Genomic DNA, 23732 nt, shown 5'->3' on the forward strand with positions numbered 1-23732 from the left:
TTTTTTTTTTTCCCCCCCTTTAAAGGCTGATGAAAATGAGAGAAAGAAAAATTTTTGAATAGACAGTAAAGGAAGGAAAGAACTTGCCTTAGATACTTCTAGTGCATTAAAATTGTTCAGCAATTTTACAAATAAATATGGCTTTGTTAGAATCTTCTTATTTATTGAAGCTAAATAAAATCACTTGCGCATTCCAGCAGAGTTGCCCTTGTCCCTGTGACAGCTTCTGCCCAAATTCCTCAGAGCCATACACTGGGGCACTTTGGGAACACAGGTACTAAAGCCTCTGCCTCCACCACAAGGCTCCCTGCCTCAAAAGTGGAAGTCATGGGCTCGATGCACCAGACCTGCACCTTTGCAGTGTGGCTGGAGGGTGTTTTCCAGTGGCCACAATACAATATGGTGGGACTGAAGCTCTGGGGCAGAGTTGACATCTGGGGTTTGGGAGGCTGGTGCTCCTGGCCACCCTCTCCCCAGTGTGGTCGGGAACCCCTATGGGCTGAAAGCCCATCTCTGAGATCTTCAGCTCTTTAGACAATTTGCTTTCGAGACAGAGGCATCAGAGATTTGGGAGCTCGGAGTTCCTGGGATGTTGCTTCACAACCTATGGGTTCAAAGCTGCTGCTTAGGTTTGGCGAGTAAAGGCCTTGGCAGAACTAGGAGAGCTTGCCTCAAGGTTCACATGCACTCCATACCATCAGTCATCTTTCCTCTTTCCTGAGCTGCTGGGAGAAGGCAGTGTGTTCCCTGTAAGAAAATGTGGTGTAGGGAGGTCAGGCCATTTAGTATACAGCAGTTTGCCTTCCCTAAAAGCATTTTGCAGACTCTGTTGTATGATACTCTGTTTTCATAAGTCATGGATCAGGGATGTATTTCACTTGAGGCTTTACTTACAAAGAGACCATCTGGAGAGGAGCCTATTGTCCAAGTAACTTATTAAGTTGCTTGTTAGAACTATTTTGTCCCTGATTGGGACGGTCATTGTGGTTTTGCTAGGCCTGTTTAGGTCTGAATAGCAGGTGTAGATATTGCTGAGATTTCTTAGGGACTTGCTTTATAAAAGACAGTACATAAAGCCCTCAGTTTTGTTATTGCAAGTGATGGAGTCCTGCTCTGGTGTTATCATTATTCTTGTTTTTGTGGGGCTTTTTTATACCACTTCAGAAAAATCTCAAAAATATTTGCACATGCCAGGTGGTGGTCAGTTAACATTTTAGTTTCCAGTTTCCTTTCTGTCTATTAAAAAAGCAAAAGTGGTGGTAGTAGCATTCATCGAATTTGTTTATTATATTAGGTTGGTTTGTTTAGCTTTTGTCTTTAACCTATTGCATACTACATATACCTGAATTTTGTGCTTTAATTCTTTTTAGATGTGTTCTTTTAGTAATGGAAAAATAATTAAGGGAAAAAAACAGAATCCAAAATGTATATGAAAAAGGTTGTTCTGCATTCTTGGATGCCTTGGGTGAAAGCTATTACTTCTTATTTTACATCCTCAGAGAAAAGATAAGGTCTGTACAGCACTCCTCATCTTCCCCTCACAGATTATACATGCTGAGGATTAGTGTGCTGGAGGAAACAAGCTGGTGCAATGCTGTTCTCCTCTCTTCCATCCCCGTGGGCGGGGGGATTGGAGTGGAGACATTCCTCAATATTTCCCAGCCTCCTGTAAATAAACTGAAATAGGGAGGCAGTGGGAGTTGAGAGGGATAGGAAATAGCTGCTGATCTTCATAGCCTGAGAGCAAACTGATTATTCTTCCTGAAGTAAAGAGGAGGTTGCAAAGTGACTTTTGACTCTCAAAGACTGCCCAGATCTCCCTGGTGCTCCCAGGGTTGGTAGCACAGCTGCAGGTTGCTGTGTACCTCAGGCCAGCTGACCTCCAGTACAGTTCTGGTTTGTTTTAACTTCCACTTAGGCAAATTGCCCAGCTCACCATGTTTCCTAGAATATAGGTCTATACACGCATATATGCATATTTTTAAATAATACTTTAAAGTAGCACTTCTGATGTTCTTCAGTATTGCTATCTTTTCATATTTTTAGCGATGTTATCATTTAAAAAACACACAACTAGAAACTCTGCAGTTCATTATACTGTAAAATTACTTGTGTTATAATCCTGTAAATACATCAAGTGGTTCTAGTGACATCATAAACTGCCTGAACATCACCCTACTAGTTTGTTGTCATATTACTGGTACCTCTTAAACTATAGTATTTATAGCTTTATATTTGTAACTTCAGTGCAGTCTCCTTCAATCCCCTGTTCAAGATACCTATGGATTCTCTCTAACAACTGTAGTCGAGGCCGTAATTTGTTCTGCTAGAAATCCTATGTGGAACATCTTCCCATACTGAGCTTCCTCAAAACATGCTGTTGAAATTTTGCATGCAGATCTACAGGGCAAACTATACTTAAATCCTTTTGAAATTGTGGAAGGTATTGTGATTATCAAAATGAATTCTTAAGTTCTGATGATTTTTCACACATCTTTTCGTTAACAAGCTCTTGGTAAAATACAGAGAGCCATTTCCATTAGCAAATTTTGGAGATATCTGCTATGGGTATTTTAATATATAAAAAAACATTAGTAATTTATTTTCTTTTCAGAAAAGAGATGTGTCTTTAGTTCAAAAAGGCAATTTTTATAAATCAGTTGACGAGGATTGATTTTTACCCTGATATCCCTAACTTATTCTGAGACTTGCACCAGCCCATCCATCCATCTTCTGTCAGTTTCTTTAATAACTTTTTAAGCTGTTGGCCACTTTCAGTCAAAACTGACACCCTGTTGTAGTTGCTGAGATAATTTAAGTTCCGACATCTTTCCTGAAAGAGGTGGATAGAGAAAAAAATGAGTGGGGAACAGGCAGGCAAAACTCAGCTCTCATGCATTCCTCTCTCTTACAACCAGCCAGTGTATTGTTCCAGCCTCGCCACCCAGCACAGCTGTTTTTTCTTGCCCGATGGGAGTATCTTGAAGGACATGTTGGGGAGCTGCTGTTACTGCATTGGGAGATTTAGTGAACAGGACAAGAATCCATAGGAAAGCATGCTTCAGTTGGTACGGTGCTCATGTATCAATGTTTTTGGGTCCCACATTAACTGTTTGTTGCAAGTTGTCAGAACAGATCATTTTAAAAATTAAAACTTGAAAGGTATTTTTAAGGATAAAGAGAACACACCTAGATATCTATATTTTTCTTTAGAAAAGAGATTATTTGGAAGAGATTTGTACCGCAGAGATTGAGAGCACTGACATTTCTTATTCAGTCAGTGAATAGGAAGAAGCTTCCCATTATGGAGAGATTATTCCACAAGTGCTTTCTTTGGCATTTCTTCTGTTTTCTTTAGGTCATTTACTGATGAACTGTGACATAATGCATAGGTCTAGATAGATGTATTTACATGAGGAAAAGAATCAAAGTTTGAACAAATGCTAAGTTCTTTTTACATGATTTATGATATTGAGCATCCACAAATTCTCATCTCACATGGGGTCCAGTGGCTCTGTACCTATTTGGAATTCAGCCTCTTCATTTAGGTGACTAAATGTGACTTTCATCACATTTTAATTTGAATTTTAATTACTCAGCCTTTTAGATTTTGATCAGCACTAATAAATTATAGCACAGTCATCTTATACGGTATTTAGCTGATTGATTTTTGTATGCTAAAATGTAGTCATTTTGAGGAGCAATAAAAATACTTTCAAGTAGAAGAAAGATTTCAAAGACAAAGGAATTTGTACCAGATTTGTTCAAGTCTGTGTCAGACCAGAAAGGGAAGACTTAAATCTGAGCCCTTGCAAGGACAGAGCAAGTGGCTGCTATCCATTCTGTTTAAATAAATGCAGCAACATCAAGTCAGGTAATCAGCCTCAGCCAGTGAGTGCAGGTTTTGGGAACTGCTGTGTATTGCCTGGTGGTGGTGCAAGAGGTGAGAGATAAGTGTAGAGTATTGGGTGATGCTAGCTCTGTTAGTACTCTAGGTTGCAAAAGTGTATTCTGAAAGGCAAATACAGCTTTTGTTTGTTCTAGCTGGGTTCTTGTCCACCCGCATCTGTTCTTGGCTTCCTTCTTTATGTTTGGATCTCTTTTCCCTCAGAAGAGTACAACATTCAAGAGAACCTTTATTTTCTTTTCCTGCTCTGAAGTGCCCATTTTTAGTTTCAGTTCACCAGTAGCATGGCAGGAGTACTGTAACAGAAAGGATTATAACTAAGCCCCTCTTCATCTAAACATCTCTGCTCCATGGCTCGATTGGGAGTCAGCCCTCACTGGCTGGATAGTGTGTATTGTCATGGGGTCGATACTATAAAACAAAAATGAAGACAGTGGATAAAGTCCTGGCCCCACTGATGTTAATCATGTCACCTCCATGTCCTCAGTGAAGCGACGATTCCCTGCCTGTCATGAAGTACTTGCTTCTTAAGAGAGAAATGGAAAACCAGGAAGTTGGCAGCACCTTTCACAAGGCTTTCTATCCTAAACAGTAAAAAAGTTAAACTAGGCCAATAGATTGTGGGATCAAGTACCCAGATACTTCTAGTTTCTATTCAGCTTTGCAGAGAGGATCCCAGTCCCCTAAATCATGCCAAAAACCATCTAAATCCAAAAGCAGCTACTCCTTTAGGAGTTTCTGTTTTTCAGTTCCCTCTCTACTGAGTTTGCAATTTCTTGCACAACCTAAGTGAAATCACTAAGGCATGCTCAGAAATGTCTGTCCTTGGGGGATGGGTGTCTCTGCCTCAAGACTGGTGGTATACCTTTTAGATTAACAGGTTCCTATTCCTGTGTTCTTATGTGTGTGTTAGAGGTCTGAATATTAGACGAGTCAGGATTCAATTAATAATGGCAGTGCTGTCCACAGCCTGATTCTAGTTATTGTTTAGGATTCTCAGATGAGGGCACAGAATAGGGGGTTGGGAGCTTGTTGTTTGGATTTTGAGGGAAAGTTATATGGGGAACATAACTGAAAACAGAAGAACAATTCTGAAAATGGGGATTAGATCTGCTTTTGGCTCCTGGCAACTCTTCCGTTGGAAGACTTTCAAGAAGAAGGGGTATGTGCAGGATATTTCATGCCAGCTAAATACACTTTCCTGGGACATGGGAGAACAGGATTCAGACCTCCTCAAGATAAGGGAAGCCCAAAGCTCAGGAGATCTACTTCCTAAAATAGTGCCTTAATTTCTAGAAAGTTAGGGACACCGGTGTTTCCTTTTCCTGAGCAGGTGAGAGCTCCTGATGTTTCATATTGGCTACCTACACTTTCTTTAGAAAAAATAGACACCTAATTTAAGTAAATCATGAGACCTACATTGTTTTTTCTTATCTCCACTAGTTGTATTGGGAATTTGAATGGTTGTGGAGGACAGACTAGGTTTTCTTTTAGTACTGTCACGCCCAACAGTGCACCTAAATGAGACAGAAGCTTATTTCTACCCTGTTTTACTGATGCCCTGCCTCCCAAACCTATCACTACTCTTCTTGCCTATTTTCTGATTATCGTATCCTTTTCAATGCTTAGATTGTCATTTTCTGAGGCCAAGACTGATTTTTCTGTTTGTTTGGCCATGCAGTGAGTGATGTAACGTCATTCTATTGCACTATCCTCTACAGTCAATGCACTGTGCAGTGGGAACATACCAGCTTTATTGGAGCCAGTTTTTGCATCATAAACATAGGATTACATTTCACCATAGAAGTATAGGAAGGCCTGTACCCTTATGGTAAAACTTTACTGTTGCCAAGACTGTGATACCGTTTAATGACTAAGACCTCAGAGAAGCTGAACAGCTGGGAGCCTGCATTCAGTTGAAGTGCAGTGTCAGTGCCTAATTCCCATAGTTTCTTTAGAAAATCTCATCTCTCATTTCTAGAACTAGTAATCCAATACCTTTCATGAGAACTAAATGCATATAAATAGAATTTTTCAAATACATGTGTAGTGTTAAGTCTTGTCAGGATCAGCCTTGGCTATTTTAGCCTGGTGTTGTTTTTAAACCTGACTTTCAAATATGTGTGTCTCTAAATGCTTTTCTGTGTGCATTTTTTGGTTTGTTTTGCTTTTTGAGATCATGTCGTTACAGAAGAAAAGGTAGTACTGGAAGCAATGCATCTTGGAATTCAAGTGGAACTATTTAGAGTCTTCTTTAAAGCACAGCTTCTTGATCTATAACCATATAATATTTAGATATCAGGATATTATGAGCTATATTCTTCTCTTGCTATTCACTTCATGTTAGTAAGCTGCTGTTCTGTAAACTCTTGGAAATAGCCCTGGAACATACAGACTACTTTCATTCCAGAAGCAAAAAAAATTCTGTATGCATCTGATAACAAAAAAGAAAACAAATACACATATATAGTTTTCTTCCTAAATTTCTATTTCTTAATTTATGTTAACTTTTAGGAAAATACTTGTATTATTTATACTGTTATACTGTAAACTCTTGTGGCCTTTAAAGAGGTATGTGGATTAATGACCTCAAAGAATTGTTTTACAAGAGTACTGTGGTATTTTTAGAATGAGTGCTTAGTTAAAATAGTCACTAAGGGCATGTTATTCACATAGGCATCTTTTGTACAAAACCTATGTGTTTTTTATTATCTATGCATTCTAACTTGATTCAGTAATGTACCTTTGTATACATACATATAACATTAAGCGTATGAATAGGTCCAGTTGTTCTAAAGTTAGTTGTGTTTCCTAGAATAATGTACTGAATTAGCCCTTTAAGAACTGAATTACTATGATGCAAAATAGATTCACAGGAATCGTTTGGTTTTATATAAAAGGTGAGGAGTGCAGGGGTTTTTTTGGTGGGTTTTTTTTTAGTTTAAGAGTGGAATATATGTTTTCTTTAGCTGTAAAAGCACAATCAAGGCAACATGATAAGTGAGTCAGTGTTGTAAAAGTAAAACTAATTTTGCCTTCACTCACATGAGCTATAGAAGGAGGAAGCTTTATTGTCCCTGGGAAGGTGATAAGGCAGAGTAATTGTATATTATACTGTCCTGGAACATCTGCCTGAAGACTGTTGGAGCAATTCATCTATCATGGACGATACAGCATGTTTTGTCTTTCTGCTTTAACCCATCCCCACTGCTGGCCTGCACGAAGGTTTTGATAGGGACTGTGCCTGGGCTGGGGCTCACATTAATCAGTCCCCTTGTTCAACACTCCAGCTGACATAATTACAACCTGCGCACAGCAGTTATTCAAGTCGAGTCCTTGTCACTCGTGGTGCGAAACTACACAGCTCAGATCCCGAAGGAGATTGCCTTATCACACAGAACAAGGGCTCACAGGAGTTGAAGAGAATAGAAATGGGAAAATGTCTTCCGGGAGTACTATATATTCCTTTAAAATAAGACATTTGAGAGACTTACAAGGGACAAAGAGAAGCATTGTGCAAGGTCTGAAATGAACAGGTTATTATTTTTAAAAGGATTACACAGGCCATTTTTGTGAAATGGACATGGATTATTAAATAAATTCAGTGGTCTCTCTCTCTTATCATTCAGTGACTCTGCCCTATTAGTTTTCTTCAGAAGTGATAAAATAGTTTTTGACTTGTATAAGCTTTAAGTATCTCTCAGTAGAAATCATCAGAACACAACTAATAAAAGTGCACATATTATACCAGTAAAATTGGCACACACATAAGGGAAGATCTGCAAGGATCAGAGTTAAGGGTGAAGGAAGAAGCATGCAAAAGGGTTTTCAAAGATGAGCAAGTTCATTAGTTTCTACTGTAGTATGATACAGGAATGTGAAAGATGAAGCCAAAGAACAAGTTTCATATTTTACCATTTTTCCTTCTTTTCATGTTAACCCTCTGTGGGGAAAAAAGGCAGGTCCATAACACCATGTATACTAAATGAAAGAAGTTTATTTTCATGTAATATGATGGGGTTTATTTTTATGTGGTTTTTTTTCTTTAAGACAGAACATTTGCATACATGATCATAGGCTAATTTATTTGGCACTGGTCTATAAAATTCCTCAGTATGACAGAATTTCGTTGGCATTTAGAAGGCTTTTCCCTGGTGTTTAAATTTTTTTCTTCTTGGGTACTAGATCAGCTTTTTGAAGCAATACCATTCAGGCAATTCCTGTTCTTCTCAACCAATAGATTTGCAGTGTTGCCCTGATTTCTCATCTAGTTAAAATACTGTGTCTAATATTTAGACATAATTGTGTATAGTTGAAAGAACAGTAATAATTTATCTGTTCTGGGTGGTCCAATTTTAAGTTAATACTTTTACAAGACAGCTTATCTGGGACTAATCTAAGTCTAAAGTAGACATGCTAGAAACTATGTTATACATTTTACTCTGCATAAATGCACTAGGTATGCTAGATAAGTCAAATACATAATTCAGTGCTTCCATTCAACAGTATTCCATTTCAGTATTTCTTGGTGAAGTACACAGCACATTGAACTTGATGTGTCAGTTTACTGTGAAAATCTAGCTACATGAAAACTGCTATTTCTTACTGAGCAGCAGGGCGTCCTTGTAGGCAAATGTGCTCTTGTAGGAACAAAAATTAAGTTTTGCTTGCTCCCTACTCTTAAAACCAGTTCTCCTGGGGTGAATGATGACTGTGAAGTAAGCTCAAAGTACAGAGCCAAATGCTACATTTACTTATATTTGTGCAGACAATGGCATTATGAGGACATAATCTGAAGAGAATGATGTTTCTCCGATATATACTTTCAAGGCAGATTTTAGATCGGATAATCAATCATACCTCCAACTAAAGAACCAAATTTGACTTTCAGAACCTAAGATGGTTTTACAGTATTGACAGCCAGGAAGAATATATTTTAATTTGCAGACTGAACAAATTTCCATGACATCATAGAAACACAATAAATGTCTGACCTCACAATGACATTTTTCAGGCTTAAACTGTACTTCTTGGAGACTTTGAGCCCAAGAAAAGCCTTAAGCTCAGCTAGTCTGACCTTCTGCATAAAACAAACTGCATAGTTTTTTCCAGTTTGCTCTGTACTGAGACTCTTGCGTTTGACTAAATTTTATTGTCTGGAAAGACATTCAGGTTTGATCTGAAAACGTCCAAAGTTGGAGAACCCACTCCCCTTGAGTGAAAGGTTAATTGCTGTAAGTGTTGAAGAAATTGTGCTTTATTTCTCATTTGAATTTGACTGTAACTTGTAGTCATTGTTTTTGGTTTTATTACAGGTTTTCTCTAAGTTAAGGTGTCCCTTAATCACACATTTATTCCCTGTTAAGTTACTCATGCCCCAAGCTCAAGTGTAATAAGCAAAACAGAGTTTTTCTTTACTTTAAGTGATTTGGTTTTTTTTTCCCCTTAACTTGTATTTCTATTTACAATCCTTTTGTGGCTGTTTGTTTCCTTTTTAAAATGTAGGCAGTAATAGGGGAAGTAGATATTCTAGAATTAGTTTCTCCAGTGTCATGAAAAGAACATGACATCCTTTCATTTGCTTGCTACTTCCTTGCTTATACATCTAAAGGTGACATGGGACCTTTCTGCTTATAGCATCACACTGGAAGCTCACATTAAACCGCTGGTCCACTAATCCCTAAATCATTTTCAGTGTCACAGCTTTTCATAGTGTTCTCGCATTCTGTAAGTTACTTGCCTGCGTTGTGCAAAGGTGGGAGACCTAACATGTAGTTGTATGTGTACGTGTCTTGATTGAATGGGCCTAGCTTGTGAAACTGCTCTGTATGACTGCAGTGTCATCATTATTAATCATGCTACCAATTACAGTGTCATCTGCAAATTTTATTAGCAGGGATTTTATATATACATTTGGCATGCATAACAAAAGTGAATCTTTCAGACAATTAATGCTTATTACATTGATAAATTGGAACATTTGAAATGGGGAAGAAAACGACCATCTCTTTTTGCATGGGGGGTTGGGGCTGGGATAGGGCAAGAAGAGGCGATGTATTAGCATTAAAAAAAACCTACTTTGACCAGAGATCATACAGACCACAGTGCCCTGGGTATGAATCCAGTCTGCAAAGCAACAGGATCTGCCCTCTAGGGACCTGTGTTGTCACTAAAATGGCTGAAGGAACTGACACAAAGGCCAGTTGGAAGAAGTACCATCTGCATCTGAGATTGACAGGCAGCCTTTAGGGTCTGTTGCTATCATTTCTGACTCCGGCAACATTAGGAGTCTAGTTTCATCTTGTGCAGCTTATAGATTCCACACCCTTTCTTAGGCTCCATCTGCACTTTTATATTTGTGAAAATACTTTATGGGTTCCTGAGGATATACAAACAGATTCTACAGAATTGTTCAGTTACTTTATGTGGTCATTAAAAGAAGTACAATAGGGAAAAAATTGATGTTGAAAGGAAATGTGTGTCTTCAATTAAATTCATCCTAGCTTTTTTTAAAAAATGAATGCTTTCCATGGCCTCATTTCAGCAAGGTATTTGATCATGTACATAAATTTAAGCTTGTGAGTCATTCTTTTGAAGTCAATGGGGCTGCTTGTACTTAAGCTGCACAAGTACGTAAGTACCTTGCTAAATCAGGGCCTATGATACTTAAAGCCCGGTCTCCATCCTTACACCACTGCAGAGATGCTGTTTCTCAGACCAACTTCTCTTTTATGCCATCTGCTCCAACAAGAAAGGAGAGGCGGGGGGAGGAAGCCCATGAACAATGGAGTGATTATTCTCAGTTACTGTGAAATAGATGAACTCCACCTGCTATTTCTGCCACTTAAACTTTGGCTGACACGGTGCAGCAGTGCACTGTGCACAGCAGACCTCTGCATCCCTCACGCTGCAGGCAGGTGAATCCAGAGGGCCCTTGAGCCAGGCCATTACAGAGCCCACTCTGCCTGCAGCGAGGCAGAAGCCAGAGTTCTAGCAAATGTTATGGAGAGTTTTCAGTAGCAGATCAGTCCTGTGAAAAATTGCTTTTTTGCTTTTGCTTTTTTTTTAGTTTTCTAGTTAGTAGAAGGAGAAGCTGAGGCAGTGTCCCAAAGAGCTACTTGGGCAGACTCAGAAGCTGAGCAGCCCAGCTCTGCATGGCACCTCTGGGCCAGTGGGGACCACAGCACAGGTCGAGACCCGAGGCACATCTCCCTGCCTTTCTGCAGCCTTTCCACCTGCTCCTCCCAAGACTAGTAGTTTGGACGTAATTTGCAGGTTTCTGTCTAAAAGGTTCCTCTTTCTTTCTCTTCCTTTAGAAAGCAGAATTAATGGATGCATTTAAAGCAAGAAGCCATTATTTCCTTGGAAGCAGAGATATTTTTTTTTCTGCAAAAATCAGGTTTTCTTTATGTTGTGAAGTGTGTTGTGAACTAAACTTTTTTTTTTCCAGGAAGATAATCTGACTGAAAATTCATTAATAGATCTAGATGCCAGACCTGGTTTTATACTTTGGTGGTTGTTACTGTGCAGCACTGTACACTGTAACCAGCTTTACAGATTCCTCAGAGGTAAACAAGACTAGAGTACATCACTTCTTATTTCCCTTCAGAATCTCTAATTACCCTGATTTTGCCTTTAAAAGTGTGCATTTTGACTATCATTATTGACTCCTTGTATCACACATATTTGTGATGATCAATTATTTGAAATTGGGAATTTTTATTCCAATACATAGTAAATATAACAGAAGATCTGTGGTCAGATTATAATTTGGACATGCTGGTCTGCTGAATGGAGCTGAGACACAATCAGTAATTATCAATCTTCCATCATTTTCAGTGCTGACACACAAGTTTTTGCTGCTTCCCTACAGGGCTCTGCTACTTTTTAGCAGCCAGCATAGGACATCTGTCAGACATACTGTATGTCATAACAAATAGATCATTACAGAAAAAAATGCAAAGCTATAAATGTACAAAAGCAGAAAACATTACGATTATTATCCCTGGGTGTTACTATAATACTGTCAGAATAAATCCCAAATACATTTTTATTATTTTCTTTGTGAAACTGACTGTAACATAAAATCTCTTCAAAACATGTAAATGTAGTGTACTCTTTTTTATGGCTACTTCATATTTTCTGATTGGCAATGCGTGCAATACATGGCAGTACATGTAAAACATGGCAATACATGCGGCCACCAGATTGTCGGGCATGCATTTTATGATACTGTGGATGTGTATTTCAGTCATCTTAGCTTGGTATGGTTGAAAAGCATCAGCTGTGGGCAAATGTTCACTGCAGAAACGGCTACAGTGGTAAAGACGTTGCTGTCCCCCAGCAGTTTGTTGCCACTGTCCGCCAGAGGTCTTTATGAACAGCATAGAGAGATGTTTGCTAGCAGTGACATAGGCAGAACTGAGCTGGCACTGGGTACGTTGTAGTTGACCTTCTAAGTTCCCATCGAGCAGTATGCTGCTAATTCTGGCAATAGTATCATGAGTCACTTGATAATTGAGGTTGGTTGTGGAGTGCTAGCACTTGTATTCATGTGATTGTTTCCCCAGTCATTTAAAACCTAAATAAAGGTAGAATTTTTGGTTTTAAAGGAAAAGAGCAAGGAAAAGTGACCCAGGTGCATGCTAGTAATAAGATGACTGAGAAAAAGTACCACCTTTCTCACATATATATATGTTATATATGGGTGTTAAAGTATAATAATTACAGTTTTTTAATGTTCGTTTCAATATACTTCAGAATGTATTTTTGCCATGATGTTTTGATATTTTTTATTATTTCTTGTGCAATACTCTATTGACCTGTAGCACTGAGGAGGTAAGCCAATACTTTAATTTTTAAACTTGTGATTTGAACTGAGTGTCAGTGGTATATGCAGATTGTGTATAATGTTGTAGCTAGTTTGCGTAAACTGGCAATCAGTTTGTTTTATTTTAAAAACAGAAATGCAGGTAATTCTTGACTATGCTGGGAAGAATTTTTGGCTGGTTTGTTTGTCTGGGTTTTTGCTTAGTAGAAGTTAGGCAGAGTGACTGTCATTGTGAAGGTTTTGATTGAATAAGCCTGTTTGTATAATGTAATTACCACAGATTGAGGTATTTGTTTCTTTCCTGTCAAGAAAACATTGCCCATTAGGTTGTTTACCATCACTCTACTGAATGCTAGTTTTCATACAGTTTAATGCAAATAAGAAATAAAGGCAGGCTAGAAGGGTTGTATTTTAGGAAGCAGTAATGCTGAAAAAAAACCTGAAAGGTCCCTGCATTTAAATGAGTGAACAGAAGCTCTTGGTCCTTCGAGGAGTGTCCAGGAGCTCCCAGAACTCCTGACTGGAACTGGAAAACACTGAGCATAGGGAAAGTTGTGGCATCCATGTATGCAGCACTGAAATGTGCTCTAGTATTCAAAGCTTAAAACAGTTTTTACCATTGAAAAGCGTTTAGGAAGAATCTGATGGTTTCCCAAAGTGAGATGAAGGGAACTGGGTCTCTGTAGTTCATCCACTAGAAGTCCAGGTAGCAGAGGATTCTTCAGCTGAGCAAGATGTGTTGAAATGTAGCACTCTCTGGATGCAGGAGTGTAACAAATGTGACAGTTTGTAAAAGTGAGAGTGATCAACTATAGAGTAATTTGCCTATGATTTCAATACATTCCTGTTGCTTTCTATCAGATTTCAGTGTGTCTCTGAAAATCATGTTTTAGTACCAAAAAGAGTTAGGGTTTGAGGAAAGAATCACTGGGAAAAATTTTTATGAACTGTGCTATCCATGAGGTCAAGCTAAATGTTCCATATGACTTTGCATGTGTAAAAATCTATGGCTCTCCTTTTCTAGTGTAATTACATTATTTCAGTTTTGATTTAAAGACAGTTTTCCAAGTTAAGATGGCATTTTCTGTGAAAAAAACACCTTCAAATTTTTGGTGAATAACTGAGGTTAAGAATCTGTGATGATACATGTTGCTTTCATGAGAAGTTTTCTTTCATCATAACTGCTTTTATTTCTGGAAGAAAGTATCTGGGGACTTTACTATTTTTCAATCAAAATACTGCAGTTTCTGTGTACTTCTTGAAGGTTGCATAGCGAGGTATAAACAGTGCAGAAGACCTTCAGAGTGCTCTCCATATGAGAGTGAACTTGATTCATACTGAAGAACAGGGGAAAAATAGAAATCCTTTCAATCAGTTGGCTGTATCACCGTGTTTGTTTTTATGTTGTAAATAGTGATATCCATGGAGCTGCCGTAAGTCCTTTAGGTCATATGCATTTCTCTGCAGAAAGAGGGTGTTTGTACCTAATGTCCTGGAGAAAACCTTTTGAAAAAGGTTTGTTTTGTGCAAATAAGAGCCCTACAAGGTGCTAAAATTCTTAAAACTTGGTGGGCTAGATAATTAACATTTTGCCTCATTTGCACCTCTGAAACCTTCCGTTTTCATGTCTTGCAGTAAGCAACTTTCTGAAAATGTCAGGCACTGCATAATGGAAGAGTGTTCTAATTTCAGTTCCTTGTTAGTAAAACATTTTAATAAAAATAGGTTGCTTCCTGCTATATTTCATTTAGCTGTTGAATACAATGCTAATGTCTTCTCATGTACAAAACCCCTAGAAAATACAGTAGCATTCCCATTCTGCATGGGCAAATTTAGGATTAACAGAAGATGTTTTGTTAATTTCTCTTACTTCACAATTTTTTCCAAAATGCCATGTAAGAGATGAGGTCAGCAAATAGCTCTGGTACTGGGCAGCCATGGCTCTGCAGTTAGCTACTGAATTGGGGGGTTTACACGGGCTGCTTAAAGCAGCGCTGCTGGCTGGGAGAAGGGCAGAGCGTGGCCCCCTGCATCCAGCCACGAGGCTGGGGCTGAGCCCCTCTGCGTGGGGAAGAGATGCCCGACTCCCTGCCCTCATGCAGCTTGTACTGCTTGCTGGTAAGGCTGCCTGGCTGAGCCCTGCAAGGTGGGAGAGAAGAGAGAGATGATGGGGGAGTAATGACCACAAACAGCACTTACTGTGGGGACCTTCAGGCTGACAATTCCCCACCTGGCACAAATTTGCTCCAAGGCTCATTGTTCCACTTGTGTTTCCCTGCTGCTGACCTTGAACTCCCATCTCTGCCTTCTGCAAAGTGCACACCTGTGCTCTGCCATCCCAGAACCCCAAACAGTGCTGCTGTTTTCAATAGGGTAGGCCTAGTATTGCTGAGGAACCTGGTCAGTGGCACATGATAGCTTGCCAGTGCAACTGAGAAAATGTCTTCATAGGGACAGAGTTATTCTTCTTTTAAGGGCTAGAGGAACAATAGTGTTTTCTGGTTTAGGAAGAAGGTAGTTATGAGAACTTTTGCCCTGTGCACTCAGAAAGTGTATTTTCCCACTGTTCTGTAGACCAGGCACACTGTTTCTTGCTCTTAGCACAATGCCCTATTTTTTTGGTAACAAAACTGATATATATATATATAAGGATAAGAGAGAGGCAATGGGAGAGGGAAGACAAACAAAGGCAACAGCTTTTCACAGTGATAAAATGTTGGGCATTTTATGCTACTGCTAACCTTCCACTTTATTCCACTCTCACAGCAAAGTGGATCAATGCTGCTAAGAAGCAGGCAAGACTATGTGACATTGGGCTTCCTTATCTCTCTGTGGATGATGCCTGTGCAAGCACAGTCACCACTGAAAACTTGAATAAACTGTTTGGTTCTCATCCTCAGAATAGGAAAGTTTGCTTTAGGTCCCTTTGTGGAGAAGCTTTGAGCCTCATTGTGGTACGGTGCCACTGGAGATGTCTATTGAAAGCTGAGTGTTATTTACTGTTATAATACCTACTCAGCTTTCTTTCCTGTCGTATCCTGTTTCTATCTAGGTAGTTATCAGTTTTCTGAGGTTTGCTTACAAAGTCACAATGACATCAAAAATAACTTAAATCTTTTTTGGATACATTGTTCATGTTGAACAGCTGGGCCCAGAGGGTGGTGATCAGTGGCCCCAGGGGTCAGTATTGGGTCCAGTCCTTTGCAACATCTTCATTAATGATCTGGGTGATGGGGCAGAGTGCACCCTCAGCAAGTTTGCAGATGACACAAAACTGAGAGGGGTGGCTGATACACCAGAGGGGGTTGTGCTGGCATCCAGAGGGACCTCAATGGGCTGGGGGAATGGGCTGACAGGAACCTCATATAGTTCAACAAGAGGAAGTGCCAAGTCCTGCACATGAGGAGGAACAACCCCAGGCACCAATATGTGCTGGGGGCCAGCCAGCTAGAAAGCAGCTCTGCAGAAACAGACCTGGGTTCCTTGTAGACACCAAGTTGAGCATGAGCCACCAACACACCCTTGCAGCAAAGAAAGCTAACTGTATCCAGGGCTGCATTAGGAGGATTGCTGGCAGTAGGTCAAGGGAGGTGATCCTTCTCCTCTGCCCAGCACTGGTGAGGCCACACTGGGAGCGTTGTGACCAGTTCTGGTCTCCCTAGTACAAGAGAGACATGGGCATATTTAAGAGAGTCCAGCAAAGGGTCACTAAGATGATAAAGGCACTGGAGCATCTCTCAAATAAGAAGAGACTGAGAGAGCTGGGACTGTTCAGCCTGGAGAAGAGACTCAGGGGGGATGTCATCAAGGTACACAAATACCTGAAGGGAGGGTGTAAAAAAGGCAGAGCCAGGCTCTTTTTCAGTGGTGCCTAGTGACAGGACAAGAGGCAATGGGAACAAACTGAAACAAAGGAGGTTCTCTCTTAACATCATGAAACGCTTTTTCACCATGAGAGCGATTGAGCACTGGCACAGGTTGCCCAGGGAGGCTGGGGAGTCTCCATACTTTGAGATAGTCAGAAGCTGCCTGAAAATGGTCCTGGGCAACTGACCTTGGGTGGCCCTGCTTGAGCAGGGGTGTTGGACCAGATGACCTCCAGAGATCCCTTCCAACCTCAACCATTCTATAACTAAAGTACAGTTTTACAATTGACAAGTCATTTCCAGTTTGATATGCAGCAACCTTTAATCTATTGAGAGCAGCAAAAGACAGGTAACTGGTTAGTAGGAATGGACTTCTAATGGCAACATGAAACGTGCAGTTAGAACAGCGATGTGAACACGTCACTGTGCGATGAACATTAGAGATAAAAGCCCTTTTTTATCTTCAGCCAAAACAGGTTTTCCTTTTGTCTTAAGCAGCAGCTGCATTTCTGAGGAGAAACTTGCCATCCGTCTCCATTACTTCACAGCATTGTCATTTATAGAAATGCAGGGGCTCTCCTGGATGTGTACAGTGCAAAGTCAGCCTAGATCCTTCCCAATATATCAGTCTTTGATGGAGGAGGTCGTACAGGCTTGTTGCATGGAGAGTATGGACTAAGCTTTTCAGCTCCTCACATTTCCTGTTCATTTGCAACGTGCCTTAGTAGCATGTCCCATCTCCTCTTTCACTATGTATAGCACTGACAGGACACTGAAAACACTGAAAAAGGCCTTCTACTTCCCTTTCATAGAACTGTTGTGGGGTTTGCATAGAGTCTCAAACCTTTCTTTGCATCTGAGAAGACGACCCACTGGAAGACATGAAATAAAAACAAAATTTCTGTTGTGTTTCTCTGCATCAGCACTGAATATAAACCCATAGACTATAGCTTTAGACTAATGAAGTCTCCCTGTTATTGTAGAGCATAGAAAAGTTGCCAGAAATATATACATTTGATTTTCAAAATGGAAAATGGATCATAAGGATGAAAGCATGCTTACATTAAGAAATGATAATAGTAATTTAACTTAGAAACCTCTGATTTAGCCTTACTGGAACACAGGCTAGCCTTTCAAAAGCTGCATTTATTTGTTTGTGGCTGTAATTCAGAGTGAAACTCAAAAACCAGAAAGATTTTGCTCAGTTTCTTTTGGGCTGGGCTTTAAGTTGCCAAATTTCAGAACAAAGAGAATCTTTATCTCAAAGTTTATAAACTCCTGGAAGTAAATTTTATAACCCAAAGCCTGTCAAATGCTTAACTATCATCACTATTGCAACACTAATATTTTAGATGTTTAGCATGGCATAGCTTTAATGAAAAAACAGTGTTGTTTAAAATTGCAGACCCCTATGTTTACTCATATGAGATGAAGTGATGTAAGTATGCACAGTTTTGGTGAGCATTTTTTGTGTCAGACATCTAATAACATACTTGTACAGTACTCAGGAGAAGACTCCTAATAGAACAGACATTCAAAGCACGCTGAATAATTAAAAAAACATTTTATATGCAGTACATTTTTGTCATGTCATATTTAAAGGTACTACTTGATTTCAACAGTGCTTGGATTTGCCAGTTGTTACCTTCATGGTTTACTTTATGATTGCAATTGCTGCATTGTGAGGCCATTTGTAATGCCTTGTGATCTCATATTCCTCATTTCTGATTAAGTCTTTCTGGTCTCATCACGTGGAAAAATACATTTTTTCAAATTCTTATTTTCCATGATGAATATATCAGTATGTTGGTGTGTTTAGTCACAGATTTTTACTGATGACTGAATAAATGAGACTTTGAGATTGCTCCATTTAAAGTGGTTGGAGCAAATTCACAAATCAAAGGAGACAGAACTGGCCTTTTATGACTTGAACAGGCTGGGTTTTCTTCACAACTCTTACATAGGTTTCCACAGATCCTTTATATATTTCACAGAAATATTTCAAAGTAAAAAGTTTTATATCTTTCCTTAACATAGTATGAGGGCTGAGCTAAAAGGACACAGATATTTTATTTCAGATTTGTATGTTCTGCTTTAATCTACTGCCTTTCAAAGTATAACCCATGATAGAAGGTTACCAGATTGTCTCCTGCTTTCATTGCAGTGTATGCTATCCTTTTTTTTTAAAAAAATAAAATACATGTTTCATTTTAATAACATTTATGAGTACTGTAGTTTTTTTAGGGCTGAATCCTGAAAGATGCTGAGGACCAATATTTCCCATATTTTTCAGTGAACATAAGCGACTTCTCTGACATTCTCAAGAGTCTGATCATTATACTAGTATATAGCAGATGGACATGACAGAGGGTGAGCTTTGGCAGCACCGTAAGGCAGATATCAGCTTTACTATGACCATCTCCAAGGGAGAGACAAGCACTCCAACAGAACTTCAAGCTGCTACTTCCAGTTTATTTTGGGGGTCCTTTTTTTAGGTGTCTGTTACTGTGGTATTTCTAACAGTAACAGGTAAACAGTTGCTCAAAATACTACTGTTGTCTTATTTGAATATTTGTGAATTATTATGTATTTATATAGTTCACTGGAGTGTTTGTACTTTTTTCAGTTAAACTGAATTACTGTTCTTAGTTTCACAATATTAATAGTGTACAGTACTAAGAAAGTAAAAAAATTGTACACAGGCTGTTAATTTGATTCAAGAATAAATATAATGGTTATTTCTGATTGAAATAAATGAAGAAGCAGTATATTTTATATGGGATTCATCACAGACTTTGAATAAGTAGGAAATTCTAATGCAAAATAATTTTGGAATGAGACTGCAAAATTTTAAAGACTGGAAATTAAAACTTACTGTCATATCATGAATCTCTTTGTGGATAAAAGAAATGTGAAATCTTTTTCTATTCACTTTTTTCCCTAAGAAATATCATTAAAACCTTTTCTTTGAAATCCATAAAACTAATTGTACATGTATTATGACTTTTATGCATGAAAACTCCACTGCTTCCACAAAAGCTGTGTTTAAGATATAAATCAGAATCCGTGTGTATTTTCAAAAAGGTATGAAGTTGAACAACTCAATTCTCTTTTCTAGGAACAGTTCATAAGGTGAGATGAGAGTTGGTGGAATATCCTTACAAAAATCATTCACAGCACACATTCCTATGGAATCTTAACAACTGTGTAGGAAAGGTTCATGTGAGCTCTGCTGGGAGTGTTATAGGCATCTGTGCTTTTCAGTTTTGCTAAGATAAAGACTTTTGCTTAGTTTCCATCCATCACTGACTACTATCAAGAAAAATAAAATCATAAGACTTTTGCAAATGTAAAAAATTGTTCGTTTTTAAATGCTTCTGGTTCAGATGTATTTCTTAGTTAACCTGAAACAGCTTTGGGAGGCCTTATGCAAAGCACAACATTTATGCTAAATGTAAGAGGATGCAAAAATTGGGCAGATTGTGAAAAATGAGTAATGACTACTCATTTTCTGTTATAACACTAGGTTTTATTTGGACAACTGATAGGGAATAAATTGACATATAACATTTCTTTTTTTTCATCACTTTTTAGGTCTAACTGTGCTGAAAATATCCGTAAACACATCTTACATACAGGAAAGCATGAAGGAGTGAAAATGTATAACTGTCCTAAATGTGACTATGGAACTAATATCCCTGTGGAGTTTCGTAACCACTTGAAAGAACTACACCCAGACATTGAAAATCCTGATCTGGCGTACTTGCATGCTGGTAAGGTCATTCTTCCCTTTGCTTACAAATTCTTCTCTTTTCTATACGAGCATGCTTAAGTGATTGCAATAAGAAAGCTAGCTGTTATGTTATGTTATGTTATTAACATTTATTCTGAAGAAGAACATGATTTTAAGATGGGTTTAGTCCTCTTCAAGTTTTCACAAGGGGTGAATTTTATGGATTAAGTACTGAAATCCATTCATGTTTCACAAGCAAAGCTTGAAGTTAAATACATAAACATCAGAAGTGTGTGCTATTTAGATGCCTCATTTTGAAATCTAGTTGAACCTAGTTTATTTTTTTAACATTTGTATTAAGACCCTATTCCCCCAAGAACAGAAAAACAAAATTCCTTAGGAAATACAGTGGCAAATTAATGTACAACTGTAAAAATTCTTGGATTTCATTACAAAAAAGCAGACAGCATTCAACATTAAGAGATAGAATAGCAGAGATCAATCCCTAACTTACGTGTATGATTTGAGGCTTTACATTAGAGAGCACACACATGGAAGTCACTAGAGGAATGTAAAACGAAAGCATTGCTTTGGAAACAGGAATTAAAAGAAAAAAGTAAAAAAGTTGGGCTGTTTCCTGTTTAGGAACAAGTTTGTGGTGGGTTTTTTTTAGAGATTCTATAGTTCAGAATAGAAGGCAGAAGTTTAACAGGAGCATCAAATTAGGAGAAAAATAAGAGTTCAATGGCAAGAAGTTAGGAGAAATAATACAAAATTAGGCTGGAGCTTGAATGAAATGTGATCTTAACTCAGGAGAGGCAGATAACTTAGACATCACTGGGTGGGAAGACAAGTCAGAGCAGTGGGAAAAAGGAACAGATGGCAAGAAGAAAGAATTGGGGAATCCAGAGGAGGAAGAAGCCATGTGGGCCAAATTCTCCCTAAGATGCAAATTAATCTTCCATTGAAGTACTACTGTTGGTACTGCTGTGTCAGATTTGAATCATCTTCTGTAAGGAATTGATCTCATAATTTTTGAGACCCTCATACCTGTAAAAAACTGCGACCTAGAGAGGTTTCATTAAGCTCGGTGCAGTGTGTACACTGAAGCTATTTTAAAACCTCTCAAGTCTTCTCAAAATGACTGCTTGCTTTCCTGACTAGAGGCAGCATATTATTTGTACCATATATTTCTATTTGCCAAGTATTCCACTTCATTTTGGAACCAATCATCATGTCATGTCAGCATATGGTGGATAATATCTGGATGTGCAAACAAAATGCCAGTTGGCGGGATACCAATTTCAAAATAGGTCAGAAAACTGATCACATTTCACCATAGTTCTCTCTAAAGTGAATGAATATTCAACTCAGAGCTTAAACCCAGACACTATTGGATTTTTACTACAATAATCCCACTTAATATAAAAAATTAAAATGCTTTCAATAGACAGATATACAGACATAACACAGCTATAATACTGGTAGAATCCCTAACATTTTTCCAAAATTACAAAATCTGTGTAAGTTTTCACATTGCTTGTTCAAGACTACATCTAAGTAAATGAATTGCTCGTTGCAGCATGTTGTGGTTAAAACTGTTCAACTTACTTGCCTTGGCAACACAGGAAAACTGTCATCAATGTGTTGTATACTAACGATATCTATTTTCTATACATTCATCCTTATACTGTAGAAATCCCCTTGCACTAAACAGGGTACTGTACGAACGTATTAGTACTAGCAAGAACTGGTTGTCACCTAATTATTACCAGGCTAGCCTAGAATTGGTGTACAACAGAAGTGTTGAAATATTGCTTGCATAATCCCATTGCTAAAAGGGCAATACTGTATTTTCCTTTCAGGAAGAAACAACATTAAAGTGGGACCTAGGTGATAATTGTGCATTCACATCAGAGATAAATTAAAGGGGTTTTCATTTCTTCTTTTCTATCTATTTCTGACTGCTAGACATCTGAGAGTTAAAGGTTTTAGAGAAGATTTTTAGAGGAATGAGGGGATAACTCCTATGCCCTGGCTAACATCCCTTATCAAAATAAGATTTGTTCTGTGTCTGGTTCACGGTTACTGATGACTTATTGGTCATTGGCTGCACCCACAGAGAATCCACAACATGACATAGAACCCTTTAGGATGTTAGGAGTATGAAAGTGTCATACAAGATCGATTTTTTTAACTTAAACATATTTGTCTGTCTTTTGTGTTCTAATATTGCTTTGTAACAGGAAAGCCAACCCCTTTGCTTCTTTGAGCAGAATAGAAATAGAATAAGTCTCATCACTGGCAAAGAGATGCCACTCCAGTTGCTTCACAGGGCTAGTCAGAAACTCCTTCACCACAACTCGCCAAGAATGGAGCTGTGGGGTGCCTTTAGGATGTGGCTGGGAGTAAAAATCAAGTCTGTTTCTCATCTGTGAAACTAAGATTATCGGTTGGATTTCTAATTCAAAGTTTCTTTATGATATGATGCTCTAATACTAATTTCTGTCGAGCTTTCTTTGGCAACTATTATACTGCTTTATGGGGTCAGTGGCAGTAAAGAGCTTGAAGAAGCTGCATTTCTAAGGGAGAGGCTGTGGAAGGTGGAAGACAGAACACGTTAGCTTCTACATCAGTAAGGATGATACTGTAACTGATAGGTGATAGCATCTGTTCTGCATCTTTGAAATCCTGTATAACATGAGGAATTGATACATGGAAATGCCACAAAACCAGGTCTTCAGACTTTCCTTCCTGGTTTTGCTATAGGCTCTGTCATAGGGGGAGATATTTAACTATACAACTATATTCCTTATAAATCTTATGAAGTACCGTTGTATACTTTAAACAGTAACAATCTAGAGAATACTTTTGTCTTTAACTTTTAAAATGTACTGCATTTGAACAGCAGGCCTTTAATGCACACAAACCAACTGAGATACATGCATCTACACATAAAACTATGGACTGAATTTGCTAGATTACACTTCAAATACCAATTTATGCATTTAACCTATAATTTTTATAATTCCTCAAATCTGTTTTTGAAATGTCATTGTATGTTGTTCTGTAAGAGCTTTATGCCTGTTTCTTGATAGTCTCTGGCCCATTTTCTCAAGGTCTGTGTTGAAATTGAACTTTTGTTTAAAAACCCCAGAAATCCAGTGATTAATTTATTTTCTCTAAAAATACTGATAGATTTTATAGCTGTTCTAGAACAGAAGTGGGCTTACTAGCAAGGTCAGGAATCCTGCAGTTAATATTTTAGTCATGGAAATTTGGTTCCAGTGGAAGCTATTCATATTATTCTTGTTATCAATGCGTAAATTTGCAAATTTGTCATTACAAATGGAAAACTAATACAAGTGAATTGTCATATCATGTTGATGCCTATCA

General features: G+C 38.4%; 1 protein-coding gene across 3 annotated transcripts in view; it reads left to right on the plus strand.

Annotated features, from left to right (window-relative positions):
* Window positions 1–23732, plus strand: part of ZNF407 (zinc finger protein 407) — a 359207-nt gene that overhangs the window by 235168 nt on the left and 100307 nt on the right. For all 3 annotated transcript variants that reach the window (XM_074823097.1, XM_074823107.1, XM_074823116.1), the window contains one exon: window positions 20198–20376. In XM_074823097.1, the coding sequence (XP_074679198.1) occupies window positions 20198–20376 (179 nt within the window). The remainder of the gene's footprint in view (window positions 1–20197; window positions 20377–23732) is intronic.

Source organism: Strix aluco, chromosome 1 (assembly GCF_031877795.1).
Source record: "Strix aluco isolate bStrAlu1 chromosome 1, bStrAlu1.hap1, whole genome shotgun sequence".
Classification (NCBI taxonomy): Eukaryota; Metazoa; Chordata; class Aves; order Strigiformes; family Strigidae; genus Strix; species Strix aluco.